The sequence below is a fragment of the Petaurus breviceps genome, unplaced genomic scaffold (genome assembly GCF_028583685.1).
Source record: "Petaurus breviceps papuanus isolate PSGF00001 unplaced genomic scaffold, PetGlider_PUasm1.0 118, whole genome shotgun sequence".
Taxonomy (NCBI): Eukaryota; Metazoa; Chordata; class Mammalia; order Diprotodontia; family Petauridae; genus Petaurus; species Petaurus breviceps.
The window spans coordinates 24,872,343-24,896,519 of record NW_027185616.1 but is presented as its reverse complement, the minus strand read 5'-3'; the positions used below and the strand labels follow the sequence as shown (position 1 = coordinate 24,896,519).

The 24,177-nt window shown below is 36.2% G+C and overlaps 1 protein-coding gene across 1 annotated transcript in view; it reads right to left on the bottom strand.

The window, feature by feature from the left end:
- TMC1 (transmembrane channel like 1) overlaps window positions 1-24,177 on the bottom strand; it is a 151,415-nt gene that overhangs the window by 70,949 nt on the left and 56,289 nt on the right. Inside the window, exons 7-8 of the mRNA XM_069087161.1 lie at window positions 14,666-14,772; window positions 10,207-10,305 (exon numbers count right to left, since the gene is read on the bottom strand). Of these exons, the coding sequence (XP_068943262.1) occupies window positions 10,207-10,305; window positions 14,666-14,772 (206 nt within the window). The remainder of the gene's footprint in view (window positions 1-10,206; window positions 10,306-14,665; window positions 14,773-24,177) is intronic.

Sequence of the window (24,177 nt, the reverse complement as noted above, 5' to 3'; positions counted from 1 at the left end):
CCTTTAGTGTCCTATGCAATTCTAGATCTATGATCCTATGTTCAGTGAAATGGCCCCTAGATGGAGCAATGAATAGAGTATTGTGCCTTGAGTCAGGTAGACCTAAATTCAAATCCAGCGTCAGATACATTTACTAGCTGTGAGACCCTGAACAATTACTTAATCTCTGTCTTGGTTTCCTCATCTGCAAAATAGGGATAATAATGGCACCAGATTCTCAGGGTTTTATGAATATAAAATGTGATAATATTTGTAAAGTCCTTTTCAACCCTTAAAGTGCCATATAAATGCTATTATACATCTATGTATATTGTATATCGGTATATACATATACATACACACATTACTGAAGATGATTAGTTACCTGGATTTATTTAATTTTTATATATTCAATTTTAATAGACCAGAAGAAAATCCATATGATCAAGGCAGAAACATTCAATTCCATTTTACTTCCCATAATGATCTACATATCATAATGTTTGACCATTCTAACAAAAGACAAATAGGAAAAGCTTTGGGGACTGAGTTGTATATGGCAAGGTGAAACAAAATTTGGGTAGGAAAAGATTAAAAGGAGAAATTATCTAATAAAAATGGGGTGTGAAAGGAAGAACTAATATAGAGGAAGCTAATGGGGGTGAAGGGCTGATAATATTGGAACTTTACTCTCATCTGGGTTGAAGAGGAAGAAATGTATATATTTGAAGAGGTTTAGAAGCTTTCTAAAATTTTAGAAAGGTAAAAAAACTGGGTGATATGGGAGGGTAGAGACTTTTATAAAGATGCATAGATTAAGATTAGGAGGGTGGCAAAATAAGGAATAAGAGGGAAAATATAAAGTAACAGGTATAGGGTAAAAAGTGAGACTGTGAAGGAAAACAGCAAAAATGGAGGAAAATTTAAAAATAGTAATTATAGTAATTATAACTTTGAATGTGAATGGAATGAACTCACCCATTAAACAGTAATGGATAGCAGAATAGATTAAAAATCAGAATCCAACAATGAGACAGAGTTAAAATGAAGGGTTGGAGTAGAATTTATTATGGTTCAACTGATACAAAAGGGACAGGGGTAGTACTTATGATCTCAGACATATTTATGGCTAAAAAAGATTTAAATTAAAAGAGATAAAAAGGATAACTACATTTTGATAAAAGGTACCACAGACAATGAAGTAATATCAATATACTGAATATATTGAACCTATACAGGCAATACTATAAAGTCAAAAAAGTGACAATAGATAGTAGTACTATAATAATAGGGGACTATAATCTTCCCCTCTCAGAACTAGATAAATCTAATAAAAAAAATAAATAACAAAGAAGTTAAGGAAGTGAATAGAATTTTAGATAAACTAGATATGATAGATATCTGGAGAGATTTGAATAGAAAAAGAAAGGGAAACACCTTTTCTCATTGGTTCATGGCACCTTTACAAAGACTGACTATATATTAGTACATGAAAATTATATAGTTAAAAGAATAAAAGCAGAAATATTAAAAGTATTCTTTTTAGATCATAATGTAATAAAAATTATATTTAATAAGGGACCAAGGAAACATAGATTAAAAACTAATTGGAAATTAACCTAATTTTAAAGAATGACTGGGTTAAAGAACAAATCATAGAAACAATTAGTAATTTCAATAAAGAGAATGGCAATAATGAGACAACATATCAAAAACTATGGGATACAGGAAAAACAGTGATTAAAGGAAAACTTGTATTGCTAAATGCTGGCCTCAATAAAATAGAAAAAGAACAGACTAATGAATTGGGTATGCGATTAAATAAATAAATAAATGAAAACTCTCAATTAAACATTAAATTTCAAATCCTAAATTTTAAAGGTGAGATTAATAAAACTGAGAGTAAAAAACTCATTGAATTAATAGATAAATTAATAAATTAAATTAATAAATAAAACTAGGAGTCAGTTTTATGAAAAAAAAAGATAAACATTTGGTTAATTTGGTTTAAAAAGAAAGAAAAGAAAACCAAATCACTAGCATAAAAATGAAAAGGGTGAATATACCATTAATGAAGATGAAATTAAAGCAATTATAAGGAGTTATTTTGCCCAATTATATATAAATAAATTTAGCAAGTTAAGTGAAATGGAAGAATATTTTAAGAAATATAAATTGCTTAGAGTAGCAGAAGAGGGGATAGAATATTTAAAGATACTTATTTTAGAAAAAGACATTGGACAGACCAAAAATGAGCTTCCTAAGAGAAAAACACCAGGCCCAAATGGATTTATAAGTGAATTCTAACAAACATTTAAAGATCAACTAATTCCAATATTAAATAAATTATTTGGAATAATAGGTAAAGAAAGGATCCTACCAAAGTCCTTTTATGAAATAAATATGATACTTATATCCAAATGAGGAAGACCAAGTGGGATTTATACCAGGAATGCAAGGATGGTTTAACATAAGGAAAACTATTACCATAATTGATTACATCAATAGCAAAAGTTTTTTTAAATCATATGATTATATCAATAGATGCAAAAGAGTTTTTGATAGAGTCCAAGACTCATTTCTATCAAAAAACAGTTCAAAGTATTGGTATGAACAGAATTTTCCTTAAATTGATAAAAAAAAATTTATCTAAAATCAGCAGTATCATTATTTATAATGGGGATAAACTAGACGCCTTGCCACTAAGATCAGGTGTGAAAAAAGGATGCCCACTGTCATCAATATTATTCAGTATTGTATTGAAAATCCTAGTAATAGTAATAAGAGAAGAAAAAGAAATGGAAAGAATCGGAATAAGGAATGAGGTGATAAAACTATCAATATGACGATATACTAGGAAAATCCCAAAGACTCAGTTAAAAAGTTAGTTGAAACAGTTAATAATTTTAGCAATGTTACAGGATATAAAGTAAATCCATATAAATCTTCAGCATTCCTATATATAACAAACAAAACTCTACATGAAGAGACAGCAAAAAAAAAAAAAAAAACACCCTATTTAAAATAACGCTAGACAATATAAAATACCTGGGAGTATACCTACAAAACCAAACCCAGGAACTATATAAACAAAATTATTTAAAAAACAAACAAACAAACAGCTTTTTATACAAATAAAATCAGATTTACATACTTGGAGAAATATTAATTATGTATGGGTAGGCAGGGAAAATATAATAAAAATAACAACTTTACTCAAATTAATTTATAATATTCAATGCCACCCCAATTAAGTTACCAAAATATTATTTTACTGAATTAGAAAAAAATGTAATGAAATTCATTTAGAAAAACAAAAGTCAAGAATATCAAAGGAAATAATGAAAAAGTATAAAGGAAGGAGGTTTAGTAGTACTCGATCTTAAAATGTATTGTAAGGCAGTAATTATCAAAACTAGCTGGTACTGACTAAGGAATAGAAAGGTAGATCAGTGGAATAGGGTAGACAATTTACAGCACCAAATTAACGTAATAACTTTGTATTTGACAAGGGTAAAGACTGAAGATTTGGGGATAAGAATTCATTATTTGGTTAAAAAATTGTTGAGAAAACTTAGAAAGCAAAATGGCAGAAAAGGAATGGACCAATATTTCACACCATTTTCCAAGGCCACAATATCCACATCATTTACCACAAAATCAAAATGGATTAATGGCTTGGAGATTTTACAAGAAAATTAGAAGAATGTGGAACATATTACCCATCAGGCTTATGGATAGGAAAACCATTTCTGAATAAACAAGAGATAGAGAGCAAAGTTAGGTATAAAATGGATCATTTTGATTACTTTAAAAAGGTTTTGTACAAATAAAACAAATATAGCCAAGATCAGAAGGAAAGCAGAAAATTGGGGAGGGGGAGGAATTTTATAGGCAGTTTATCAATGTCTCATATCTAAAATATATAAAGAACTTTGTTTAATCTATAAGAATGTGTCATTCCCAAATTGATAAATGGTCAAAGGATATGAAAAGGCAGTTTTCCAATGAAGAAATTAAAATAGTTTATAGTCATAGCAAAAAATTTTCTAAATCATTATTGATTAGACAAATGTAGATTAAAAGAAACTCGAGATATTTTATACCCGCAGATTGGCTAAAATGATAGAAGGCCAAAAATGACAAATGTTGAAGGGGATGTAGAAAAATTGGGACAAATGATTCATTGTTGGTGGAATTTTGAACTGATTCAACTATTTTGGAGAGCAATCTGGAATTATGTCCAAAGAGTTATTAAACTACCTATACTCTTTGACCTAGCAATACCACTACTTGGTCTATTTTCAAAGATAATTAAGGAAAAAGGAAAAGAGTTTATATATTCTGAAATGTTTATAGCAGCTCTCTTTGTGGTGGCAAAGACCCAGAAACTACAGGGATGCTCCTCAATTGGGGAATGGTTGGACAAACTGCAGTATATGATTGTGATGGAATACTACTATGCTATAAGAAACGATGAGTTCAATGATTTTAGAAGAACATGGAAAGACTTGCACACAATAATGAAGAGTGAAATGAGCAGAACCAAGAGGAAACTGTATATAGTAATAGCAATATTGTTTTTAGAATGACTTTGAGTGAAAAGTTATTTTGTCTATTATAAATACCGAAATTATTACAGGTATCCATAGATAGAGGGCACAGGGCCAATTTAATAGGAAGGGATGATACTTAAAATGTGAAATTAAGAGGTGAGAGGAATATAATGAGAGGAGATGGGGAGAGACAGAATGGGGTAAACTATCTCATACAGAAGAGGCAAGGGAAAATGGTTACAATGGAGGGGAAGAACAGGAAGGCATAAAGGAATGGGTCAACCTTATTCTCATTGAATTTGGCTCAGGGAGGGAATGACATACACACTAAATAGGGTATCTCACCATACAAGAGAGTAGGGGCAGAAGGGAATGAGAGGGGGGATGATGGAAGGGAGGACAGACTGGGGGAGAGGGAAGGTGGAAGCACCCACTTTTGAAAAGGGATGGGATCAATGTAAAGAATAGAACAAGTGGGAGGTGGGATAGGAGGGAGGGAAATATAGTCAGTCTTTTACAATATATCTACTATGTTATTGTTTTGTATTAGCTACAATGTACAACCTATACTGAATTGTTTATCTTCCCAGTGACGGTGGGTGACAAGGGAGGAAAGGAATGAATATGGAATTCAAAGTTTTAAAATCAAATGTTTAATATATATATACATATATATATATTATTAATACTATTTTACATGTAATTGGGAAATAAGATATACAGGCACTGGGGCATAGAGATCCACCATGCCCTACTGGAAAAGTCTAAGGTATGGGAGAAGATATGGGAGAGAGCAGATTGGAGGAGGGGATATCCTGTGGGATTGCTATTTTGGGGGAGTGGGTAGGCGAAACACGGGGAGAAAATTTGTAACTCAAAATCTGGTGGAAATGAATGATGCAAATCAGAAGTTAATAAAGCATTTGAAAACTGAAAAAACACTTTAAAAAACCAAAAAAATAAATAAATACCCAAATTAACTATAAAGGACATATGAATAAGATTGTATCTGCATCTAGAGAAAGAACTGATAAATAGAAGTATGTATAGAATAGTTTTTTGTGTGTATATATATATATACACACACACATACACATACATATACATGCATACATATATATTCATATATATATATATATACACACACATATACCTATTTGTGTTGAATGGTAGCTATCCCTAGGAGGGCTGGTAGAGGTTGGGGAGAGGAGGGAAGATATAAAGGGGAGAAAAATTAAATGCGCATGATAATTTTGCTTATATTTGAAAGGAATGGCAAGTTCTGAATAGCAGATTTGCAGTTTCATGTGAAATCATCTTTTTATTGCTACTGTGTTATGGAAATGATTGTTTTACTCTATAAATTAAAATAAAATAAATTAAGCAAAAAATACAAAACCCACAACCTTGTGGTTTCCCCACCTGCAGTGAAAAACAACAGCAGCATGCCAAACTCCTCCACGCGGCACCGTGACAAACCCACAACAACCCCACCACAGGTTATGTTTCATACGTGGCTCTGAGTAAGCTCGTCACTATATATATACGGGTCAGGGACGACAATTGGATATGAGAGTTTGGCAGCAAATTGCCAAGTAGGACTTGGAGAAGCAGTAGTCTACATAGCCCTTTCTCATTTTCTTCTATATTAGGTTGTGAGGATACCTGTCTATCAACCCCCAAGTAGCTGATTGCTGCTGCCGCAGAGAACAGATTCAGAGTTCTTCGAAAGAGAGATCATGCTGATGGATTCTGACAAATGATAAAGAAAGCGGTCACTGATTTACTCTGAGAGTTCTGTAGGTGAGTATCCGCTGCTGAGCTTCCTGGCAAAGTGGCATGTCATCGGGGATCAAAAAGCAATCGTAGGGTTAGGTATAAGGTCCCACCCTTGGGTTCAAAGAATCAACTGTCTAAGTATGTAAAGAGAGAGATAAAGCTTGATAACAATTCAGGATGATTTAAAAAACAACAGCAAAAATCTTCCAACACAGATGATGTGCCGCTGTAATATGAGAGATGTAAATTCCCCCCTTCGTGTGGCCAACATCCTCAGAGTTTACTACTCAGATAATTCGACATGCAATTATTAAGCACCTACTACATGTAAGGTTTCATGCCAGACATGAGGGACATCATAATAGCTATGATATAGAAATAGAACCTAAGTACAAATTACACTACATCCTACTACCAGATTAAATGTGGAAATCAATGCCTTGATTTTTTGTTTCCTCCTAAAACACTAAGGAGAGATGAAATGTGACAGAGGTCTTGTCAAGCATTTTCACATTTGAATGCTGAATCTTTCCCCAAATTTGAATATCAATGCCCAGGTAAGGGCATACATATGTGTGTGCATGTGAATGTGTGTGTTTCTATGCACATTTGTAAATTTCTGTGCATATCTGTCTCTGTGGGTTTGGTTTTGAAATTTAAAAATAAGAAGGACATTGGAGGTGTAGTCTTTTTACCAATGATGTCGTCCTACAAAAAGGTTTCTGGCTTTTTTTTAAGCAATTGGGGTTAAGTAACTTGCTCAAGGTTACACGGCCAGGTGTTTCTGGGTGGGTGCTAAGTGTCTGAGCCCGGATTCAATCCCCAGGTCATCCCAACACTGGAGCCAGTGCTCTTACTCACTGAGCCACCTGGCCGCCCATAAGCAATTGGGGTTAAGTAACTTGCTCAAGGTTACACGGCCAGGTGTTTCTGGGTGGGTGCTAAGTGTCTGAGCCCGGATTTGATCCCCAGGTCATCCCGACACTGGAGCCAGTGCTCTTACTTGCTGTGCTACCTGGCTGTCCTGGCTTTTTATTTTTAATATACTCCCCTTATGGGTGACAGGGGGACCCTACTCCCATTTCACCTTTCTCTGTCACATTTTCATGGACTTCTTAATATCCTATGCTCTTATGAATGAATTCCCCCTTCTCTAGGGTTCTCTCTCAGACAATGTCAACCTCTTCAGCTCTAAGAGTCCAAGTGGGCTCAAGCAATATGCACAGGTATACAGAATTGGCATGGGGGAAAAAAGGAAAACGAAAGAAGGGGAAAGTGAAAGGAGATGAAAATGTGACAAAGAGGAGAAACAAGATTAAAAAAAAAAAGGAAGGTCCACCTTGTGTGGGTGGTAGAGTACTTCCTGCCCTGCTTGGAAATAGTGGACCCATAAGGTTATTGTGCTTATTCTATACCTCAATCAGAACTATCACTAGAAATTTCAGTGCCCAAGGAAAGCATCACAAAACAGCCCCAGGGAAAGCAGAATGAAACATGCCCTAAAATTAACTTTTAAAATGAAATAAAATCAAGGTTGAATAAGTAGGTGGAATAAGCCACATCAGACTGGGGAGGAGTTTTCAGGCCAAAAGTCGGCTTCCTATTTTTAACACATTCTTGCTAACTATCTGTTAAGCACATTAAAAACAAAAACAAAAAGCAATGTTTCCTATCCTGAACAAGTATCATCAGCACACTCTAAATGTCATTGACATGGGATTAAGCTCTGATCACCCTGCCCTAATTATCCCTCTGATTGATGATTTTCTCCTCTCAGAAACTAGGAAACTCTCTTTAAACGTATGCTTATATCACTGCTCAAATTAGTCTGCTACTATCTTCTGTCTTCCAGAGTCAATAGGCTCTTCTGTTGGGCATTATTTGACTTTTAGAAGATTATCAAAGAGAAAAGCCTTAGGTTTAAATCCCAACTTTGTCACTTACTATATAGGTAATAATAAAAGTAATAAATATTTACATATTGTTTGACAGTTTTCAAGACTCTTTACACATATTATCTCATTTGATCCTAATAAGCCTGTTGTTGCTGTCATCCCCATTTTGCAGATGAGGTGAGGTGGAGAGAGGTTAATCAACTTTAAGGTCATGTAGTTACAAAGTCTCTGAGGAAAGATTTTAACTTTCCTGAGTCCAACTCTAGGATTCTATCCACTATAGCATTTACCAGACTCATGGAAATCACAAAAAACTGGGGCAGCTAGATGATATAGTGAATAGAGCACCAGCCCTGGAGTGAGGAGGACCTGAGTTCAAATCCAGCCTCAGACATTTAACACTTACTAGTTGTGTGACCTTGGGCAAGTCACTTGACCCCAATTTCCCTGCCTTCCCCTCTCAAAAAAACAAAACAAAACACCAAAAAAACAATCACTAAAAACTTCTATGAGGAAGTCCTCTGAGTTCCATTCTGGTTCCAAATCTATATTCCTCTCCTTAATTCAAAAAGTCAGTCAACAAAATTTATTGAGACCTTACTAAAGTATATTAGATTGTATTTCACATTGTGTGATATACAGAAGAACTAGAAGATATGACTTTCGGCCACTGATGAGTTGATAACCTAGTGGGGAAAGACAGTATATGTTGAAAAAAAAAGACATGGCAGCCAAGTTAAACATATGAACAGTTCTCCACATAAGTACTCTTTTCTTCTTCCTTTCTTCACTTTCCATTCTATATAAGACCTGCCCCCCCTTTTTTTTCGGCTTTTTGGAGGGAAATTGGGGTTAAGTGACTTGCCCACATGGCTAGTTTTTGTGTTAAGTGTCTGAGGCTGAATTTTAACTCAGGTCCTCCTGACTTCAGGGCGGGTGCTCTATCCGCTGTGTCACCTAGCCGCCCCAAGACCTGTCCCTTTATTGTCTACTTTTTCTTTTTGCTTTTTGGAGGGCAATTGGGGCTAAATAACTTGCCCAAGGTTACATGGCTAGTATTTTTGTGTGGGTGTTAATTGTCTGAGGCTGGAACCGAACTCGGGTCCTCCTGACGTGGGGCCGACTCTCTACTCACTGCGCCACCTAGATGCCCCTTATTGTCTACTTTCTTTAAGCTGCCTTCCAAGGATTCCATGAGATGACCAGACCTCACCCCACAATGCTTTACAATACTTCAAGCAGCTCTGCTCTAAATGTAATTTTGAAATAAAACATGGATCCTGTTGCATTGCCAAAGATTTAAGTCCAGTTCATGAAATATTCTCAGTAAGTAGACATAATCCAGTGGAATAATTAAAATATTCCTATCATCAACAAGTACTATTATTGTCCAGAGAGGACAAAGAACTTTTGAAGTCCGTACATTGAGGAAGGAAGGGTGGTTCTTTTTTTAAATCTGAAAGTTTTGACTCTACTAGACAAGCAGCAAAACTTCAGCCATCCTAGCCAAAAAAAGCACATTTGTAAACTCTCAGGGAAAATCAAAATAAATCGGAATGGCTCTTATTCACTTTGTTGATTTTAAAAACAGGAGACATTTAGGTGCCTATGGTAAGCCACAGAAGATAAGGGATGATTGATCCATGCCCTCAAGGAGTTTACAATCTAGAAGGGTATGAATAGTTGCTTGTGTTCTTTGAACTCCAAGTATGAGTTCCAAGTTCATTGTGTACTTTACTATCTATTCCCTCAAGTTTCAACCATAGCTTTGCTTTAAAAAAAATTGCTCTAATAGCTGGTTAAATTTGAAATTACTTCACCATAGCTAAGAAAATCCTCAAAATGAGATTGGATTTCCAATAGATTGTTACCCATTTCCAATATAGTGGAATGAGACTTTTGCTTCCAAAATGTTGAGTACATTCTGGAAACCATGTCCCGGGAGCCCCAAAGGTCTGAATTCATTCTGGACCTTAGTTCTCTGGAAAGACACTTACATTGAAGTCATATAATACACCAAAGTTCTGGGCAGTTGCTTCTTCCGCTCTTGGGACTGTTTTTCTAGGTAAACTTCCATATGGCAAACCCCATAATGCCTATATAGACAGAATTTGAAACAATAGTTAGTGATCAGAGACATGGCATAAGATACATAGACAACCTTCATTTATTTTTTCAAGGTATATTCTTTCATTTATTTGAAAAACCACTTGTTAAGTGCTTATTCTGTTTGAAGTACTAAAAAGAATAATTTACATTATTGCAATTTTTTTTTTAAAGCAATCGGGGTTAAGCAACTTGCTCAAGGCTACGTGGCCAGTTATCCCTGGGTGTGGTGCTAAGTGTCTGAGCCCAGATTGGATCCCCAGGTCATCCTGACACTGGAGCCAGTGCTCTTACTCACTGAGCCACCTGGCCGCCCCTAAGCAATTGGGCTTAAGTAACTTGCTCGAGGTTACAGGGCCAGGTGTTTCTGGGTGGGTGCTAAATGTCTCAGCCCTGGATTCGATCCCCAGGCCATCCCGACACTGGAGCTGATGCTCTTACTCGCTGTGCTACCTGGCCGCCCCGATAGCAATATTTTTAATGGAGAGTCAGTTTCTAATTTTTAAGGCTTTCAGAAATGACTCTGCTTTCTGATAATGTAGTATACTATGTTTTCAAAATAACTGCAAAGTTCATTTAATTTATATCATACTTTAGGGTAGCAGTTCTTAACCAGGAGCCCATGAAATTAGTTTAAAAATTATTTTGAGAACTATAATTCAATATAACTAGTTTCTTTTGTAATTCTATTATTTTATGCATTTAAAAACATAGTTTTAAGAAGGCCTCATCAGACTCCCTCAGAGAGAAGGACACACAACAAAAATTAAGAGCCTTTTTTCCAGGGAGATGCTGAACTACTACAATAGGAGAAAGTGAGATCATAAACAGTCATAGATTTAGAACAGGAACTAACTATAGTGGTCATTTAGCCTTTCATTTTACAGATGAGGAAATTGAGGTCCAGAGAGGAAAAGTAAATGTCAAAGGTCATACCATAAGTGGTAGAGTCTGGAATATGAATAATAATAGCTAGTATTTATAATAGTGCTTTAAGGTTTGTAATGTGCTTTATAAATATTATATATATATAATATATATAGCCTCAGAGCCCCCTCTAGATGTGACTGACCCTTTGGAACAGCTGCCTCATAACTAATGAATGTCCTTGAATCTAAAACATTTTCCTTTCTCATTCCTTCCATCTACTTTCTGGCATTCACTGAGACTGATTCCCTACTGATGAAACTGCTTCCCTGACCACCATTTTCAGCACTGGCTATACTTTTTCTAACATGCCCCATTCACTGGTCATGTTAGTGAAACTGGAATATTTCTTGCTCCTCATTGCCACTTCCAGACTCTCCCTCTACTATCATCACTCAGCAGCCCTTTCTTTTGAGGTTCACCTTGTACAAATTCATCATCCAATACAGATCCTGGTGGCCATTATCTACTAATGTTCAGGATGTTCTCCTTCCTTTTTCAAAAGTTTAGTGTCTGACTATCTTTGTCTTTTCCCAACTCCCATCTTCATTCTAGAGGACTTCAACATCGATGTCCCCTTGAGTATCTTAACTTTCTAACTGCTTAGTCTACTCAATTCCTATGACCTACTCCTCCATTCTACCTCAGCTACATATAGAGATGATCTTCTCCGTGATATTGCCATCTTCCACAAATATTTCACCTCCATATTCATGTACTCTGAAATTTCTTTATCTGATCACAATTTTTTATTGTTCTATCCTTCTCTGTTTTTAAATCTCTCACCATCTTCATGATTCTCACTGCAAGCCCCAAATCCCTTCAAACCCCTAACACTTTCTCAGACCATGACCACCGCATTGATAATTCCCTGCTACCTTCCTAAAGATCCTTTCTTAAGCCAGATGAATTTTATACTGTCTTCTATTCTAATCCCTTATACCCCAGGCCTATTGAAGATTACAGAAACAGGCAGGTGGCACACCTGGCCTGAAGTCAGGAAGGCTTGAGTTCAAACATGGCCTCTAGCTATGACCGTAGGCAAGTCACTTAACTTCTATCTGCCCTAGTTTCTTTGACTTAAAAGATGGATAGAAATAGCACCTAATTTATAGGGTTGTCATGAGGATCAAATGAGATAATACTTGTAAAATGCTTAACACAGTGCCTGGAACATAGTTGGCACTTAATAAATCCCTCCTTCTTCCTTCCTTCCTTCTTTTCTTACTTTTTATCATGATAAGTCATGATATGTCCAAACCCGAATTACTACTTTCATCTGCCTTTTTTGCTCCTATTCATGTATTGCTGAATGGAACTGGAAGAAATCACAAAACTATGCTAATTTGGCCCACTACAAATTTCATTCTGCACTAGCTAACTAGCTATTACTAGCTAGCTATTAGTTCATATCTCTCTTTCCTTTCCCTAAATTCCTTGAAAAAAGTCATCTATATACTGATTGTCTCCACTTTTCTTCTCAGTCTTCTAAACCCAAATGTACTGACTTCTGTGCCCATTATGCAAATGAAACTGTTCTCTCCAAATGTGTCAACAATCTCTTAATTGCCAAATTTCATGGCAATTTTCTAAATTTTCATTCTTTGTAAACTCTCTGGGACAGCAGACACTATTAGTCAACTTAAGGATATTCTCTCCTCTCTGGGTTATCTTCCTACCTGTTTAACTACTCCTTCAGTCATCTTTGCTGAATCCTCATAGTTCTTACTTTCCCAAGATAAGGATGGCCACTGAAGTTCTGGCCTGGACCCTCTTCTTTCTCTTCTCTCTTTCTATCCTCTCCTTTGATGACCTCATCCACTCCCAAGAGCTTAGTTATCATCTCTATAAAGATGATTTCCAGACATATAGCCAGTCCTACTTTCCCTGCTGAGATAAAATCCTACAAATCCATTTCAAACTACATGTCCTATAGACATCTCAAACTCAACATGGCTAAAATAGAAGTCAAGAATTATATCCTCATGTGTAGTTCTTTGATCTCTCTAGTATTCAGTTTCCTTATCTGTCAGATGAGGAGGTTGGACTCAATGGTGTCTAAATTTCTTTCCAGCTTTACATTTATGATCATATGGCTCTTAGCTTTTCTGAAATGTCTTCTTTATGGAGGTACCACCATCCTCCAATCTCCATGTTGTCCTTCACTCCTCCCTTGGACTCACCTCACCTATCCAATCTGTTGTCAAGTCTTGTCATTTCACAGGATTTTGTTTGTGTGTGTGTGTGTGTGTGTGTGTGTGTGTGTGTGTGTATGTACATACTTCTTATCACTTAACCACCACCCTAGTTCCACTTCTTACCTGCTGCCTAGATTATTTTACCATAGCTTTCTCACCTGGCCAAATATAAACTTCTTGAGGGCAAGTCCATTATCCTCCCAGTGATTTCATTTCTTCATTTGTTAAATAGATAACACCTACCTTACTTTTTTTTTGCCTTTTGGAGGGCAATTGGGGTTAAATAACTTGCCCAAGGTTACACGGCTAGTTTTTTTTGTGTGGGTGTTTAGTGTCTGAGGCCGGAACTGAACTCAGGTCCTCCTGACTCTGGGGCTGGCCCTTTACTCACTGAGCCACCTAGCCATCCCCGCATCTTCCTTTTGAAGATTATGATTAGGATTAAATGATATCATCAGCATGAAAGTGCTCTGTAAAGTTAAAGCCATTATTGCAATGTAAGACATTATTTTTACCCAAATGAGTTTACACAACTAAACAATGATCCCTGGCTATGGGAAATGGGGTGTAATATGTTCCATCATTTAGAGATATAGCAATTTATTATAGACCATGGGCATTCAATAAATATTTGTCAATTTAAGTTGAGGAAATATTTATATTTCTGAGCAAAGTCTTTTGAAAATTATCATATACTGTCACTTTTATTTTCCTATAAAGTGAGTCATTCATCTTTATATAATCATTGGACATATAGTTCTGGTTAATTTTATGCAGGCACTGTGTTTCATCTCATACTCTGCACCTGCCCTGCCTCCATCCTCACATTAGCCCAGCTATCTACCTTCCTCCTCACTCTGTCTCCTTCCCACCCCCTACTTCTAGACTTGTGCTCAGCTTAAGGATGACTTCCCCCCAATCCCACCTTCTGTGTGTCTGATTGCTTAGATGTATTTTCTCTAAGAAAAAGATAACACAATAAACCACTCTTCCTTTCAAAAATCAGAAAAATATATTCTTGAAGTCATTAGTAAGTAGATCCCTAAGGCAAACTCATGCAAATGCCCAAAGGCATCAGAGTACCCCCACAAGGGTAGCATTTTGACATCTCTACATCACCTGGCAATCATTTCATTCTTAAGGATAAAAAAAAAATGTCCTTGTGAGTGTTCTTGGTCTAGTGAGAAACTTACTTAAATGTGATTTCCAAATTACATAGTCTCACCTCAGGTAACATGATAAGGCTAAATGTCAGTACAAAGAGAACCATATTCACTCCATACATCCACCGCAAAAAGTGAAAGTAAGAGGCAACTGATGATCCAAACTGGCCTATAGAAAGAGGAAAAAAAGGAATCAAAAGAAATTCTCGTTTTTCTCACCACCCCAAGACAAAGTTATAGCATTTTAGCTCAAAATATCACATGTGTTCTCTGACTCTAAAGCCAACACTCTCGCCCTGTTCATAGGTGTGACTGGAGATAATATTTGGCAACTAACCCTTAAAATTGATTGTGCAGATATCCCCTGCCTGGTTCTATTCCACTTTGTGGAACTTGTATGAGCCTACTGCTAACTATCTATGACTTATCACCAAAGGATTCAATACTGTGGGAAAATGAAGAATTCCGTAACTGGCTGATGAATCATTTACAGATAGGAGTTAAACCGGTGATTTCACTGGTATAGCAAACTCCCTCTACCAAAACAAGTCAGTATCTTATCTTAAACTTCTAGTCTTAGAGAGCACCCAAGAACTGTGAGAATTTAAGTAATTTGTTCAGTCACATAACCAATATGTGCCAGAGGAACCACCTAAATCCAGGTTTTCCTGGCTCCAAGGCTGGCTCTCTATCTATTACACAATATGGTGATGTATAAAAGAGGTGCATCACATACCTGTGACTCCCTCTTTTCCTTTTGGGTAAGTCAGCGAGGCAGGACTATTCTGAACTGCCTACATAAAGTCAGGAGTGAGGGGCAGTTGGCTCCATTTCCCTACCCAGCCACTGCTGCTTCTGTCTCTTTGTACTTATTCTTTCCTGATCTTAGGTGAATATGCATGCTAATATATCAATCAATTAATAAACATTTATTAAGTGCCTACACTGTGTCAGGATATCAAAAGTGACTCAAAGAGCTTCCAATCTAATGGGGGAGAAACCTGCAAACAAATATAAATAGCAAATAATTAAAAGTAAGAAAGCACTGGCATTAAGAACAGTTGGGGTAGATTTCCTATAGAAAGTAAGATTTTAGTTGGGACTCAAAAGAAGCCAGAGACGTCACCAGTTGAGGAGGCAGAGCATTCTGGGCATGGGGAACAATTAGAGAAAATGCATGTATCTATGCGCGCGCACACACACACACACACATCTCTATCTCTATCTAGGACAAGAAATAAGTTTGAGTTCTAAAAGATCTAAAAAGCCTGGAAGGCCTTCAAGGAGGCATCTGAAGTATCCTCAGAGTGCAGTGGCTGATAATAAGGAAATTGCCTACACTTGGAGTTGAAAGTGATAATCATTAAATATCATATTTTGGCCAAAGTCTGAATTAATCAAACAGACTGTTTTCCCTTGCCAGCAAGACACTAGAAACCAAATAAGGCTGTAGACAGGATTCCTCCTTATCTAGGGAGAAAAACAGGCAGCCTGAGACCATAAAATGTCAATAGACCCTGTTCCATTTGTTGTCAATTTGCATTTACAAACTAGGAACTTCTTCATCACATATAGATGGTAAGAAATGGAGACCATAAAATTGTGTGACACAGTCACCCAGAGTTGGGATGGTTCTAAGATGGATAAAAAGTCTTCTGATTCGTCTGTCCATCAGTTAGGATGTAGCTCTCCTAACTCTTTGTACAAGTACTGCTAGCCTTAAGGGAATAACAAATTAATGTTGTAATTTTATATTAGTATTTGTCTGTCTCCTTTAACCAAACTTTTTATAGGGTTGACAAAGACACCTAAAGAACAAATAAATTCAGAGAGTCTCTGCAGGAAGGTGACAGCTTCAAGGAGCATAACTCCTTAAGATGGAAAGAAGTGCCAGTTTTTAACTTAAGGAAAGAACTGATCCTCAGAGCCTTTATGAGCAACCTCGTCCAAGGAGAGTTGGGATGAAAGAAGGGCGTTTTGAGCAGTACGAGGAGTTATGAATTACCCCTTTTTTGCTAGACATGGTCCCTACATGTCTGTCTCACTACTATTATACTCAACATGTGAGCCCATTTTTCTCATGGGTACTGTGTATATTTTTCCAAGAGTGAGCCATGAGTTTTGAAGGGGAATGTTTTGAACCAACTATTCTCATGTTTTTTTTTTATTTTTTGAAAGCAATTGGGATTAAGTAACTTGCCCAAGGTTACATGGCCAGTTTTTTTGTGTGGGTGTTAAATATCGGAGGCTGGAACTGATCCCAGGTCCTCCCAATTCCAGGGCCGGCGCTCTTACTGCACCACCTAGCTGCCCCTATTCTCATGGTTTGTTAGTAAATGCCTTTGCTAAAAGCTTATTTAATCTATTGGTTGATTGTTATTGGAAAGCACACCAGTGGGGACTTTGGAATTATAGAATGTGGAAACACACACAGGGTTAATTGAGATATCAGTCATCCCTTTGGGTACCCAACCTGCAAGTGTTCAGGTCGGTGCAGGTTTGGGGAGTAATGGCAGAGTGGGTGTTGTACTCCAAACTTTGTAGCTAAGAGTGCTGTTGCCATAGTTTATTACTATTCAACGCTAAGCATTTCTTCTCACAGTTACACAATGCCTTCATCCCAGAGAACCACTATAACTCTGATTCTGCCTGCCAAACTCATGTGTCCACAGGCATTGTTGTTCAACAGCTGTGTGGGAGAGGATGAAATTTTCCAGTAACTTTTATATTCGTCTAGAACCTTCGAGTAATGGAAAGTTCTCTCTATTTAATATTATGGCTAAGTAAAAGCAATGAAACAGCCTATTGAGAATAATATTAGCCCATCCCCACCCCCAAAAAAAGACTACAAAGAGGAAGAATTATAGCAACAACAAGAAGACATTTGAAATCTTTTAGTTTTATAGAGGCAAGTAGTCTGTGATCATCACTGTACGTTAAAGAAGAATATAGTTGTTAGTTTCTCCCTGGGGTATTTAATAAAATTAAGTAGTTAAATTTGATTCAATAAAATTAAGTGCCTAGGCACTAAAGAAGTTAACAATAATAATGACAATATTAATAATAAGAATAAGAAACAGTTATTGTCCTCAAGGAGCTGACATTCTAGAACACCAAAAATATTTAGGTCCCAACCAGCCATGACTTATATCAAACACTTTTTTTCTGCCCCATTGTACATCACCAGATTCATATCTTTCTTCTACCTTGACCCTAAAAGTTAGGTAGGGAAAGGAAATTCCATTGTCTATATTGATATGATGCCTAATTCCCATTCCCATTATATCTATCTCTGGGAAATTAAGGATACTTTTTTAATAATCTGCACTTATTCTAAAAACACAAAGGTGGTGGGTTTCTTTTTTAATTTACCAAAAAGAGGTTTGAAAAGCAAGCCAGTATAGGAAGATGGATAGAGGACCAATCTTGGATTTTGAAAGAGCTAGGTTCAAGTCCTGCCTCTGACACATGGAAGAATATGGGTAAGTCATTTAACCCCTCAAGATCCCCAAGCAACTCTCTAAACCTGTAAATTACAAAGGATGTGGCTATTTGCATCAAGTGAGAAAGTTTCCATAGAAGTTCTCTACATCAATGAAATCACAAGTGTTCCTGCAAGTTCCCTCCCCTTCCCTTCCCAAAAGAGACAGGATAGGATATAATTGGATAATAGAGTAGGAATAAGAACTCAGAGATCAGGAGCTCTAAATCTGTGGTCCAATTTATGGTCATAAGTGCATTCCTGAATAAGAAATCACCAGAATGTAAATTAAGAAAGGTACATCTATATCTTATGTCAACAGAAGTGTAAGAAGTAAGGAAAAAAAAGATTCTAATAGAATTTGGTTTTGATAAACATGACAAACCACTGTAACCAGACACATTATCTGAGATAACATTAATGATAAAGCAGCTCTGCCCCTTTTTCAACATTTGATCATTTAGTTGACTCCCAATGATTTAATCCCAGGTTATCTATTTTCTCTGATAAGGACCCAGTGGGCACTTAATCAGCTAAGGATGCCTTATGGCTCAGGTCACTCTATGTCTTATTGAATGGAATGGACTACAGGTTCGTTACCTGGAGAAGGAGCCTGCTCATTCCTATGGTTATTCAGGGTCAACAAATTCTTGCCTAGAAACAGAATACTTTTGTACAAGGTTCTTATCCAAGGACCACTGAACAAGGGAATACAATGTATTAAGTGGTCCCAAGTTGAATAGAACAATCTCCTTGAGGTCTCAAGTTACCCCATATTTTCAAGCTTTAACCTTAAGGGTTAACTAGACCAATCCCCACATTTTACTAATGAGGTAGTAAAGAGACTCTGAGAGGGGTCAATTTCCCCTGGAGGAGTTGAATAAAGACACAGAAAAGAATCACACAGGTTGAGAATATATCTTGAGATTTACATAGGTGGAAGGAATATCCACATCAGTGAGTTCACTGATCCACCAAAACAATGCAGTTTTCATTGAAATTAGGAAGGATAAGTATGGTGTCATTGTTCAGTTGTTTCAGTCATGTCCAACTCCTCATGACCCTATTTATTTGTTTGTTTTTTTGTTTTCTTTTCTTGGCAAAGATATTGGAGTGCTTTGCTGTAGGATATCCACTTTATAGGTTATATAGGTTTTCCTTGATTTCTCTTACATGAAGAATACCAATGGAGAACTTTGACTGGCCTAAGGAAGCACAGGGCCCAAGGCTACGCACAGGCGTGCACTACATTAATAATACTTTCCTGTACAGCTTGCTGAAGATCCTTAACACTTCGGTGACAAGATGTTATCCACCCTTGACACATGACCAACTCAACCTCTTTTCCTATTGCTATTGGTTTTGACAACCCTAATCAATATACATAATGACTTCATCAACATAAAGGAAATTGAATTTGTTTTGAATTATTAAAATTGATTAGAGTGGGGAAAGGAAATTCATATTGATATGATATGATGCCTAATTCCCATTCCCATTATATCTATCTCTAGGAAATTAAGGATACCTTTTTTCCAAAATTGAAATGTGTGATTGTGATGATCAAACATTGCTAGAGAAATCTTGAGGATAACGGGAGTATGGAATATTGAATATACTGTCCCACAGGGTGAAAGTGTTGCTTATTTTACTGATTTTTTTCTTTTCTTTTTTAATCATTGTTACAAGTATAGGGTTTGAAGGGAGGTGGGGAAGATATTCAGTAACGAATATGATGTTGGCAATTGTGCAGATTTGTTTTGCTTGATTATTCTTATTTGTTACAAGACTGGTGTTTTTGTTTGCTTTTTTACAGAAAGATGGATTGGTGGGAGGGGGAACTAGTGACAGAGTTATCAAAAAAAGATCATTGAAACCTTTTTCAAATGCACAAAAGAGAATAGAATGAAGGTAAGAAGGAAACAGACAGGATGTACATATTTTAAATGTTAAATATATAATTTTTAAAAGGGAAAAAAGCAAGTTGTAGAGAAAGAGAGTCACAGTTTCATCTATTATCCTCTTTTCTTCTATTTGGTAAATAAAATATTCTTTTTAATTGATATGCATTAAGTTCAGAAGAAAAATAAATTTTTAAATGAATGTTATAATAATATAAACCATTAATATTTTTAAAAGATGGGCAATTATTTAACCTTCTTCAGAGTGGCTGAAATAATCATTTGAGTTTCAAATGGGGTATGCTTCTCTGAGGCCAAAGTATCAAGGGTCTTCAGCAAGCTGTTCAGGAAAGCATTGTTAATAAAGGGCAACCCTGTGGGTAACCCTTGGGCTTTGTGCTGGTGCCTTTCACGGACTTAGCATGCCAATAAAACCCTCTGGCATTCAAAATGCCATTCAATTTCCTGAAGCATGTCTGTGAAGAACTCTGGGGCACATGTTTCAAATTTATTTATTTATTTTTTAATAAGGAAGGTGAAGGTCAGGGAGATTCAAAGAGTGCCTAGCCCACAGATTCTCAGCCACCAATGGAATGGCAAAGAATTTCTAACAACCAAATACCATCCAATCTTCACACAATGATGCCTACCAGCTACAATAATTTAAGTGAAGTTATTATAAGATTAAGTACCAAAAAAAATCTCACAAAAATTATGTAGGCAATTTATTAGGAGATACATATTTTCTACGATCTTGGTGAATAGCTATTTTTCCTCATCTGACACTTTTAATGGTTTGCTATCCAGTAATCATAAAATAATCTGGTTATGAAATCGTGGACTTCTGATGAAAACTTAGAGGTTTAGTCCAACCCCTTCATTCTACAAACAGACCCAGAAAAGTTGGCTAAATGACTTGCTCAGGATCAGAACAGAAATCTCACTGATTCCAAATCCAAGGTTCTTTTCACAGCACCATGCTACCATTTCAAATGTGATCTTTCACTTGCATCTAAACATCTAAAATTGACTGCTGGCTTGGTCAAGTCATTCATATATCCAGACTCCTTTTTCAGTCCATCTTCTGCAAAACTACCAAAATAATCTCCCAAAGGTGTAGTAGCTATGACCAAGTTAGCTCCCTACTCAGTTTCTTTCTCCTGTGCCTTTTCCCATCCTTCCAATTCCCCTCCTTCTTAAATTATATTGTATTTATATATTTGTTAAATGTTATTTCCTAGGTAAAATCCAAGTTCCTAGAGGGCAGAAAATGTTTTTTTTTTCCCATTTTGTATCCACAGCACCTGCACTGTATTTAGCAAGCAATGAACATTTTTTAAAAGTTGAATTAAACCTTCTCATGTGGGTTTATGCATTTGTCTTTCTTTAATAGGATGGCTTCTAAACCAAGCCTAAGAAGTTAATAGTGTGGAGATCTTTATGCTTCATCTCAGATGTCAGTCAAAATAATATATTCTCCTTATGATTTTCATTTAATAGTTTAGGAAATCAAACCTTGTTTGTATAGTTAAAAAGAGGTGTTCTTGCATAATAACCTCATGCAAAAATCTGTAAATATGCAAGAAATCTAGAAATCGCTGCCTCATGCCATCAAATCATTACCATTTCATTATGTGACTAATTATGGTTAAAAAATGTCCCTGAGGGGGGAAAAAACTGATAGCTGTTGTGTGGGTAGAGAGAATGTGTAGTCATAAGGATTGTGGGATATATGAACCTTTACTTTCTTTGCTCTTCTAATATGCCATAGGCATGCCTTTCAGGAACAGATGTAGAAACCTATCCTTTAAAATTCTGTAATAAGACAGTCAACAAATTCAGTTTGCTTTTATATAAATGAAGCAAAGCCCTGTTATAGGTGAATTCAGGACAACTTAACTTGGAAATCTGACCACATAGTGCAGGTGGGCAAATTCTTATCTAAATAATTTATTTTTTCTAAAGCTATCCTGGTAGCTAAACTGTGCCAGGAGATGAGATTACTAGAGACAGGAAAGGAGATGAAGGTATGGAGAAGGGGCACCCTGGCCAGCTGCTGGATCAGGTCAAGGATGGGAAATTGAAAGCTCCTTAACAGTACTTAAAATAATCTTGTTTGATGCAGCTTTATCTTTAAGAATGTATAGTTTCATTATTCAAAAGTATTTTGTCTGATGAACTCCAGGAGAAGATGAGATGGGTAGATAAGACCCAACCTTGAAGAAGTGGAACAAGATTCATTGGTCACCTACATGACTGAAGTGGGGGAGGGACAGTGGGAGATGGCTTCTAGAAGAACATACTTACATCAAACCTGAAGACGTTAGGTCAAGGTCATCAGAAGACAAATTAAGTCGTTGATAATAAACAAGTTCCTCTGGATTGTTTCTAGTATGAAGTGTGAGCCCACACACAATTGGAGGTCAGACTTTGCCAAAGATGTTACAATGGGAATGAAAAAGAAACAAAACTGTTTTGTTTATGTTAGGTTAATGTACGTGTGGTATTTAGTGGGGTGAGTGAGGAGCAATGTCTGTGAGAATGACAAGGAATGACTCTTATGGAAGTCTTATATTCAGAGGGGAGAGTTAGATATGAAAAGTTTGAGCAGCATAGCATTGAGGCTGAAGCTAAATGGAGTCATTAAAGTAATTAGACAAATCAAGGTTTTCTCTGGACCCTGGAAGGCCATGACAGAGAAAGTGATGTAGCAGACAACCGACTTTAAATCTACACTTTAGCACCTCCTATTTAACAGTTTTGTGGTCTAAGCAATTTACCTAACCTTTATTTTAGCTTCAGTTTTCAAATCTTTGAAAGGGGCATAATGATACAGCACTTGCCTCAACAGTTACAAACTAAAATACTGCATTATAGTTTTAGAGTTTAGGGTTCATCTAGTCAGTCTTTCACTTAACAGATGAGGAAACAAAAAAATCAGAAAGATCATGTGACTCGATTAAGCTCATACGTAGAGTAAATGTCCTGACTGAGATTTAAACCCTATGACTCCAGTGGTATTTCCACTACACCCCAGATAAAACTGAGTTATGATTAATTTGATAATTTAAATTGTTTCCATTTTAAAACAAGAGACAGGATCAGAGACAACAGAGACATATTACTAAAAGTTATCCAATCATATCAAGGAAGTATCACTTGGGTTATCTTTCTATTGAGTCACTATTTTCATTACATGTCCTTTTACTTAACCAGCAGGAAGCCTTTTTTTCATGATTTAGAGAGGAAGGAGTGTGTGTCTGTTGGGGGGGGGGGGGTGGAATCAGATCCTATTCAAAATCCATGGATATCAACGCACTGGGAAATCACAACAAGGTAAGTGATTGATTTGGGCTTTCAATAAAAACTATTTCCATATTTTCTTGAATTCCCTTGTTAATTAAGGAAATTATTTATAGTCTTCTAAAGAGCAGAGTCCAAAGCACAATATACATAATGACTGCTATCATTTCGATGAGGACAAGACTCACAGCGCCACAATTCAGGTCAAATACGATGAACGTTGGTTCCAAATGATAGAGATGGAAAAAAATACTTCTATGTATTCCATTAAAATGATAAGTGATAAGAGTGGGAAGTTACATTTGCAGGCAGTTGTCATTTCTCTAGATTAGATAATTTTCTACTTGACCTTTTTAAAGGGCACAGTACCCAATCTAATGGATGGAACATTGGTCAGTTGCCTATGCAACCCTGAGCAAATCACTTAATTTCTCAATGCTCTAGAAAGCTCTATAACCCTTTAAGACTATATTTATAAGTTGTAGAGAAGGTGCTGACATTTACTTGTAGTTTCTTCATGAGGAAGTTTCAGACACCAATGAATGAAATCACAGGTCTAGTCCACCACATCCCTATCTCTACTAAGGGGAAGGCCAGTGTTGTTTACTAAGGAGCAATGTGTCAAAACAAAATTTAAAAAATTTTAACTAATTTTTAAGTAATGGAATATGCCTTAAAATCCTGCGATACTTTACTTATTAAACTTTTTGATTAGAAAATGAATTTTCTCTATTATCTGCAGCTTCCTAGCTTATCAATGTTTATTATATGGTAGAAATTTTAAAATGAGTCCTAAAATAGACTCTCCTTTTAAAAAATTCATTGTTAATTATTAGGATTACTGTATCGTACTCATAAGGATCACACACATTTAATGCTATATTCATCA